General features: G+C 36.9%; 1 protein-coding gene across 1 annotated transcript in view; it reads right to left on the reverse strand.

The window, feature by feature from the left end:
* Positions 1-4,022, reverse strand: part of AGRN (agrin) — a 303,487-nt gene extending 299,465 nt beyond the window's left edge. Inside the window, exon 1 of the mRNA XM_072426409.1 lies at positions 3,765-4,022. Within this exon, the coding sequence (XP_072282510.1) occupies positions 3,765-3,951 (187 nt within the window). The 5' untranslated portion in view covers positions 3,952-4,022. The remainder of the gene's footprint in view (positions 1-3,764) is intronic.
* Between the last annotated feature and the right edge of the window lie 5,942 nt (positions 4,023-9,964).

Here is a 9,964-nt window from a genome sequence, read left to right on the forward strand (position 1 = left end):
GCATACCATGTTACTGTCACCTACATACATAGAGGAAGCAGTCAGCTCTGAAGGATGAACCAAAGGTAATGATTACATGGCCTACTAATACAATGCAGCTTGCCAGAGACATAAGAAAGAGGTTAGAAATTAGAAGAAAACCAACAAGCAAGAGATCCTAGGCACATCACACACAGAAAACATTCATGCTTATTGTTGCATTGACAAAGTAGAAAACCATACTTGGGGTCTCACATGGGTGGAAACTAACACACCAGTGATTTCAGGAATGTGAAAGAGTTAATGTTCAAAGCCTGCTTTTCCAGCTCCCAAGTTTTTGTTTTGGCTTCTAAAACATCACTTTCATTTTGTGTTGTATATGTCTGAAGAAACAAATATTGAGCTTTGCAGGATCCAATGCAGAAAAGTATTAAATGTTCAGAATGAAACCAATCAAATACAACAAAAGCAGCTTGCTAAGGTCACTCATGCCCCTCCTGTAACTCAATCATCTACCTGGTCATGAGTAATCCAGCAAACCTTACTTCATTGTACTTTACTGGCTTCAGCCTGGACTTTTAATCATGTTCTGTAATAAAGAAGTGGTTTTTTTAATAATGGATGATGGCTCAACATACAGATAACATTTTCTGGGTATGGTTCATACCATATGATTAGAAGTTATTTCTTATATTATTTTGTTGTCAAAGGTGATAGGTGTGTGTTTTTTTCCTAAATGTATTACATATATGTTTTTAATACAACACTACTAATAAAGTCTTGTTCCAGTTTTCAAACACTGCCAAAAATTAGGAAAGCTCGGCATACCAGATATGCAAGCTAAGTGTCAACAAATTAATAAAAATAAAATGCAGTTAATTCTTTGTTTCATTATTAATCATTAAACACATAACTGTTAACATTCTAAATTGTACATCATTTTAATACAAAATAGTTAAAAGGCTGTCAAAAGCAACCAACTCCTGATGCAGGACTAAAATTAAGTTCTGAATGAATAATTTAACATTGTTTTCTAATTGTAAACAGGATTGCACAGTGTGCCTCTCCAAGTTAATATCATTATAATATAGTCGGTGCAGACAGGGTCTTTAGACTAAGGATATATAAGCTCCCCTGTGAATACCACTGCAGCTAAATGTGAACAGCAATGACCTGCCACACGTTGCAGGTTTTCAGAGCTAATGGAGAGCTTTTCCATCCAGTCTCTTGACACTGCTGGCATTAAGATTGTCCCATGAGAACAATTGGGAAGAAAGACTAAATTATACAAAAGGAGAAATCTGTTAAACACTGTGATGACTAGCTTATTACAGCCATGGCCACCTGGTTAAAGGAACACAGGGATTGTGAGGAGTCAGGACTGATCGTGATTAGTACATTGTAGCTTTTGTGGTCAAGTTTTTACTAGCTTCTTTACAACAGTAAAATGGGAATATAGCTTGGTCTGTCTGCTTAGAAAAATGCTTCTGGTAATAGCTTCTGGATGAAGGGAGACAAACTCAAAGCAAGACCGTTCTTGCCCACCATATATAAACACAGGTGAAGTTGCACAGAGACTATAGGTGATTATTACCTGGTGCCGACATATACAGTTTGGAAGAGCAGGGCTGGAAATGGGAGCAACAATAGGATTTTGTACCTTGCACAATAAATTGTTGTTCCAATAGGAAGGGTGGTTTCACAGATATGAAATCCTTGCCCCTTCTGCCTAAAAAGTTAAGACTTAGGTGTTTATTCAGTGCATAGACAAGCACATTTGACCAAAAGAAATCCAAAGCCCAAGCATTTTGCAAAACAAATGTTAGAAAATTTGGGCTGCTATCTTACATTTAAGAAAGAAGTAAACCAGGTTACACATTAGTTGCAAACTTTCTATTTTTCCCCTTCTAATAACCCCTCACATCTTTGCTGGATATCTTGGAGATATCAATACAATCTGAAAATGAGATCCTTTATCAGAGACAACCCTAAGTAGAGCAGACTTGCCTTTGCCTCGCCAAAATAAAGTTCAAAGTTCTAAGGAGGTGACAATTCAAGTTTGAGTCACAGAACAACTTCTTCACACAAACATATATTGGAGCCACCAAAGCAAAGCACTGCAAATAAACCTCAGTACACAAAACATAAGATTTAAATAGAACTGGTACAAAAAACAGGCAACTATTTTGTATGGCTTATATTTTCAATTCACATAAAAGTATTAAGAACAACAGAACATTTAGTTTAACAATAGAATGGAAAAATATGCAAAAGATAATTGAAGAATATTCATGGTCACCTTGAGACTTCGCTGGATAGGTAAAAAAAATAATTATTCGGTGTCATGGGGAGATTTTTTTAAGCCAAAAGCTAATAATTCTATACTTTTAGAGGTGTATCTGCACAGGGTTTTTAACGTGCACAATGGTTTAATGCAAATGTATACAGCTGCTCACTTACATGACCATTAAGTAATCCTGCTAGTTATGGTTGACTTAAGATACAATTGAATATTTATAGGCAGTGTAAAACCTCTACAAGCACCCCTATCTCAATTACATTTTTTTTTCAGGGGGTTGTTTGAAGAGATCCATCTTTAATGCCAGGAGTATGGGCTCTGCCTGAATGAATGTGCAAGTTTATGCCCTGGTCTTTCAGCAGAATAACCATGCAGCATTCTGATCCATACGGAACTTCCATTCATTTTATAGCACGCAGCTATATCTATGGTAACTAAATTCTGATCAGTGGATAATGCAAGCAACTGCTCTTTACACTGTGTGCTGTTAATATTCATGATGCCTTATTGCAAAGCTTTAAAGGAAGCCTGCAGTTTAATGTGATACAAATTATTTCTCAGATACCAAATGGTTATGCAGACCGAAGAAACATATCTTGACATACATAAAAACCACAGAACCAACAAATATCCCATTACAGATAAAACATGAAGACGGATACCAATGAAGAACTGGGAGGATGATTTACAAATCCAGGAAAGCAACTGAGAGACACACTAGTAATCTATAAGTGTCACTAAGGAAACTTGTAAACCAACATAAAACACAGGTGACTTCATAACACTATTACACATTTTCTAGCTTGTCTGTGTGCTAAGATATAGAGGTGTGATCTTTGAAACGACCTTCACATTCTTTTCCATGTGCTACAAAGACAGAGGCCATTTTTCTTTCGGAAATCTCTAAATGTCATGAACATTTGGTGAGTAAATAAAAAATAACCAAAGCAATACACAAAAAAAAACCTGTAATATATGCTGCCTTTAAAGGACAATATGATATATAGTGGATGTCAAGGAAATTGTTGCCATATAATCCAACGCAACCATTTAGATTGATGTTTTTCAACTGTCATTTTAGCCATACATGGCATAATATTTATTGTTGATGGAATAAATGAAGAATCTTTACTGATAACAAAGGTGAATTAATCCTTTGAAAGCCATTTGATTACACAACTTCTCATACACAAAGAACTATGTAATAACTGTGTACATGCCAAACCCTGATGATGAAACACAGATGAATGATGTCGGGGTACCTGGGTTATTTGACTACTATAAAAATAGCCATCTATACTAAAGGATTTACCTTTCTAAGACCAGCCTACTCTGACATGAAAGCCAATCACAAGTAATGAACTTTATCATACAAGTTACCTTTTTCTATGTTAACTTCCCCAAATCTGCATTGAGTTTTACTGGGCGTAGCAGCGGCGGTCTTTGGCCAATTTAAAAAAAAAGCAAACAGTTTTTTAGTCCTTACCTTCAACGCAAGACTCTACTTCTTCCAGATTCCGTAGGGTTATCCTCATCAGGCTAGAATTTAACATGAGCTCATTGCGGTGGGAGGGCCACATGTAGCGGGGGGCAGGGTTCACAAAGAATATCCGTGTATCGCCTGTAGACACTTGGTTATCACAGATGCTGGGATCCCCAAAACCACCGACCATCACCTTGTTGCCTCCATCCAGCAGTATCTCATTTGTCACAATGTCACGCCCTTTCAAATATCGCCAAACACGAATCTGTAGTAAAGAGTAAGTCAAGTATAAAAGTATTAGTATAAATATGTACACGCTACTACATCATTCATTTTTAGAGCACAGAAAGTAGCCTTGTGTCCTTGGATCTAAGTCAGGGTTTCTCGACTTTTTTAACATGAGGGGAGCCTTGAAAAAACTTTCAGGTCTTCAGGGAAACTCTTCAATAATTACTATAGCCACAGCTCACAATACATTAGTGTGGTCAGTAGAAAGAATGACTCCTACATAAATGGCCAGTGGGAGGAATGCTGGTGATTCACCAGAATACCAATAAAATGGCAGAATCACCAGCATACCAATAAAACAAGATAGAAAAAGAGACTGAAAAGAAAACTAATACAGCCATTACATCTAATACTCTTTAAATGAGATGTACAGAAACATAGAAGATTATGCCACGTGTAATCCAGGTTTTTACAGTAGACAGAAATCACCACTGGCAGCCGCCTTGTCTCAGGAAAATAATGAGGATCTGCAAAAAATTTAAAAAATACCTCCAATAATGTTTGGAACACCCAACTCTTATCTGGTGCATACTGCAGGTTTTTTTTTTCCTTGCATATATTACAACGTATGACAGCTGTCTCTTTAACATTTGTCCAATACTGAAACATTCACATCAACTGATCTCGATCTGCATATGCATGAGATTCTACATTTATGGAAAGCCCCTGATGATGAAGCCCAAACTCGGCCATGCTCAGAAGGATAAAGGTTTTTGGGAAGATAAAAACTAAGATATAAACCAACAGCCTCCTAGGATACATGGAGTAAGTCACATATCTCTTTTGCATAACGTTTAGTAACCTTTTTGGAAGAGCTTCCATCAATCTTGATCTCTTTGACACTAGTACATATTATGAGGGGATCACATGAGCCCTAGGGGAGTATTTTATTTACCCCAAGAACATTCATCTGCTTATAGGATTAAATAGCCAGTGTTTTTCCATTTAGTGGGGATTTGGTCTCATTTCAAAACTTTAAGGTATAGAAGTAGACTGTACAAGTATTTATAAGTAAACACAACCACTAAAATTTCATAAAGGTTTTAACATAACTTTGTAATTTCAAAAGTTTTCTTTAATATTTTAAAATCTGCTGGTTTTTTTTTTTTAATACCTCATCTTGGAATCCTCCCATGTTAAGGTACTTGCTGTTATAAGATGACTGATTCAACATTCATTATGTAGCCATGGTCCAATATTGGCAAAATCTAACAGATAATTGCATCTCAATCGGGTATTGACTTATGTATATAATGCATAAGATTTGAAAGTCAATGCAGGCCTAAAATAAAATTTGTTTTTGGATAAAAAAAAACACATAAAAGCCTTTTAGCCACAGCTGACTACAACTAGAAAGTAGAGGTTAATATATTAGCCCATGCCACATTCGTGATGCTAAAGTATCTGCAACTCAAGCACTCCATCTGAATATGGGTGTACACCAACAAGCAAAACTAGCTTCTTTTGAGCCTGCAAAAAGTTAGTTAAACCCGTAAAAGGCACATAACCCACAATGAGTTAATGATTCCTGGCAGCTATCCAGCCTTGGTTCCTGAGGAGATGAAGAGGATAAAACATAGCAGTGAATTAGCAGACGTTGAAGAACAGGGACTGCTGACATTTTCCCTGCCTATTGGAAGCACTCAGGTGTATCGTAAGGAGAGGCAGGTGAAGTGAAAGGGGACACTAGTTACAGACATGCGAGTCAAACCAACAGGTGGATTAGACTCCACCATTTCTTTCACCAGCTCCATCTTACCCTCCCAGTCATCCTAGTGTGATGACAAATCCTGCAGAGTAGAACTGCCTGCAGGCTAAATTTATCCGGAAAAAAAAAACTGTATACAGGGGTAAGAAAAAGCCCTACAATGACATATACCAAGCATTGTTATAAACTAGCTAAGCACCCACCCCCTGTTTCTAGGCCAACTTAAATAGAATTATCATGCTTTTTCCTCTGGGCCTCAACCCAGCATTTATTATTTAGAATACTCTGCCCAAGTTTGCATTCAGAGATAGTTTGGAAAAAGAATTTGTGATGTTAGATATGGAGTATGAGGGAAAAAAACAACAATTTCCAATGAAAAAACACAACATTGGAAACTAACATTCAAAATAGGAAACTATGCTAGTCTTGAAATGAACATAAACTTTGTCGAGGCAAGAAAAAAAAAACATGTTGACCTCTACAGACCCTTATACTTATCTTCCTTTCACTCCATCGCACTTCATTTAGCCACCTAGAGTGAATGTAAAGTGCTCAATGGGCTGCATGTTGCTCAAGTCATGGATTACACATACAGGTAGTCACCGGGTTACATACGAGATAGGGACTGTAGGTTTGTTCTTAAGTTGAATTTGTATGTAAGTCGGAACATGTAAATTTTTTTAATAAATGCAAATAGGACACAGATGTTTGTCTCAACATATTATTGGCAGTGTGGTGTCAGTTACTGTAAAAAAATCCTAACTGTGAGTTAATCACAAACAAAGTAAAAACAAAAAAAAAAAAATGTTTTATTGAGCCCAGACATTCATTTACTTCTGGAGCAAGCTGTGGTTTGATATGCAAAAAGAAACAGCTGCAAAGTTTGTCTTGGTAATTAAAAAGTTACAAGATGTTGCAGAAGAGCTCAGCCCTTAAGATCACACACAACCTCAGCTGTGTTTAGCAAAGACTTTTTCTGCAAGACATGCAAACCACACCCCCCTCCCCCATCAAGCCTCTGTCCTGCACACGAGCGAGAAGGGAAACCCTGTTCGTGTCTATGAGTCGTCCATATGTGGGATGTCCTTAACCTGGGGACTACCTGTATTAGAAACTAAATTTCAGGTAGGTGGATCAGATATCTAAATGGTCTCTTACAGATCCTTTGGATGGTCAAGTACATAAGTAAGATTAAAGCCTCACACTTGTGTCACACTTTATTCTCAATCCTGTGTACATTGTTTGTATCTCTGTATCATTTGCAGCCCGTAATTAATGTACAGTGCTGTATAATGTGTTGGTGCTTTATAATAAAAAGTGTAATATTCATAATAATAAGCACAAATACCAGAACATTAACATTCTGTATATGGTGCTAGGGTAGCCTGAATAAGCAATAATAGGTTTTGCTTTAAGGGAAGGTTGAGATTTGATAATGTCCATCTCAGTTGCATAAGGAGACAATGTAATGTCAGGGTGAACCAGTAGGCACTGGCCCTGATTTATGAAAGCTCTCCAGGCTGGGGATAATACACTTTCAGAAGTGAAGCTGGGTGATCCACCAAACCTGGAATGGATCTGGTCCAGGATTCAAAACATTTGCTAGCAAATAGCAAATAATTTTGAAAAATCCAGTCCATGTTTTGTGGATCACCCAGCTTCACTTCTGAAAGTGTATTAACCCCAGCCTGCAGAGCTTTCATAAATCAGGGCCACTGTCTCAATATTTCGAGGTGAAACGCTTAAATAGGGTTTTGTTTTCTTTTTAGTTAACGTAAATTACATCACAATGCTAGAAATGTCTTCAATATACATTGGACACTTATCCATAACGGAAAATAAATATTTATTTTTACTAGTGTGCAATCCTCTTATTATTGAATATCATTAAACCAACAAAGTAGTCATAGGGAAAAAAATCATCATCAGATAAAAACAAAAAAAACTGATGTCTATGTCTGTGTCAAACTTACAAAACTTGGAATAAAACCATTACATACTATCCATATTGGTAGAAAAACAGAGCTTTTGTGATTCTACATTCTGAAAAGAGCAACCAAGTATATGGAGTTAGTAAATGTGGAGAGCATTTGTGCAAACCTGGAACAGCAATGTAAAGATGTTTAAGCTTTTGTACTTTACACGTCTCTATAAGACTGTTCACATAGCTTTAAGTTAACATTTGCGGAAAGATCTACTTGTCATATTGTTCTGGAATCACAGCAAAGTGTGAGTAAACTCGCAGAAAACAGCAAAGTGGTTCCAATCAAAAAATGTAAACAGGAACCTGGTTTTTATTGGCCTTAGTTGCACTTTCCTCCAATGTTATGTATGTGGTACAATAATGAACCAGTGCACTAAGTTAAGGTGAACTATACAGGTTGTGGTAAGAGGTGTGAGGATCTGTAGGATGAGACACTTTTATGTTCTTCTGAATAACCTGTCCTGAAATTCATGCCAATTATAGAACAGAAAGGAAACTTCCAATGTAAAGTTGTCTACTTGATTACTTATTACACATGATGTAAAAGTTGTTTTGTAAATGATAACCTGGCAGCATGCAGTCTTTTCCTAAAACCATCTCATTTGACATTACAAAGTATACACAAACACAGAATATAAGTGGGTCTAATATGTGGATAAAATGTTTTAGGAAACAAATGACAAATTAGGCAGCTGCCCATAAATCTGTTATGGAAAAAACGTGCTAGGGGAAATCATAAAAAGGCCACCTCTGCTTTCTGAAAATGCTATGTGCTCGGCTTTCATACTATCCGATGATTTTAGCACATGCTGTTATCAAGACCAGTGATGTCCCAGGCCGGATTAATGAGTGAATTACATTAAGGAAACATGAACTGCTAATGCACAACAGCAATTAGAAAAATATGTGATAAATGGCATATATGTTGCTACACTCCCGCTACGGTCATTGTGCTTTGGAATGCCATTTAACTTGTTCATGTGAAAGCCAAGAAGTAGGATGGAGGATTATAAGTTTATCAGACTTTTCATTTTGGACAGACCAAAATAATGGTACAAACACCTGTCAGTTTTCTTATATTTTTATGTGGGGATATTTCACTGCATTTCCTGCTCTGTAGACATAGCAGAAACAGAGCAATTTTCTCCATGATAGTGAAAATCCCCCATTGGAAGATTTTCCCTCCATTTCTGCTGAGGTGACATGTCAAATTTTGGATTTTGTTTCAAGGACAAAAGGAGAGACTGAAATCTCCTCAGTAACAAACAACCACCGACAGAAGTTCTAACCCCTCACCACTCTTTCCAAAACACCAAAGTTTTGTTTTGGATACACTTTTTATCCTGAAGAAACAATAGCAAATATAAAGTTTTTTATAGATGGTATATCATAATAAAATAGTTTCTGACAGTTGTATTCAGTTGTATTGAGCTTGTTTGAGCCTGGGCATGGCACACCGTACCCGACAATACTATAAGGTACCACAGAGGTTCATTTCACTTTAGAGACATTTACCTCACGTAAATACTGCCATAAATATTATATGTTCTTCTGTGACAGGATGGCTGAACTGAGCTCTCCTGTCTACCTTAGCAGAATTTCCCTTACACAGGCCACTCTGTTACTATGCAACACCCAACATGGCTGCCTGGTGCAGACACAAACATTTACTGTACCTACATTGTGAATGTATGTGTAGAGATTATTTTATTATATGTACACATGCAAGATTGCATATGCCAAATATATATACAGTACAAGCATTAGAAAAATAGCACAATAATAAAAAAAGGGACACGTTTATAACATAACAGCAGAGGACAAAGCAGACCACTTAGTAAACATGGGTTTGTAAGAACAAATGCCTAATGCAGTGTACAGTAAAGGGTAGGTTCTGACTGTAAGTCTACTGTCACTGCTAGGCCTGTTACTGTGACTGCAAAAAAAACTAGCTGTGATCTTTTTTCTTTTACTTTTTTTCCTGGAATTGCAACCACTTGAAAAAAAACTCTTGCAAAAGTATACCAATGTTTGCATAGGCAGTGGCAAGCAGAACCAATTGAATTTTATTGAGGTGCCTGGGGGTGCAAACCACCTCTGGACGCTACATGTAGCATATAAAAAACACGTGGGAACATGTGGTTTTACCGGTCATGGGTGCTTGCAAAAAATGGTGTACATCGTACTATATCTTCATTCATGGTCTGTTCATTGGTAGATGGT

Source organism: Pyxicephalus adspersus, chromosome 11, assembly GCF_032062135.1.
Source record: "Pyxicephalus adspersus chromosome 11, UCB_Pads_2.0, whole genome shotgun sequence".
In the NCBI taxonomy this organism is placed as follows: Eukaryota; Metazoa; Chordata; class Amphibia; order Anura; family Pyxicephalidae; genus Pyxicephalus; species Pyxicephalus adspersus.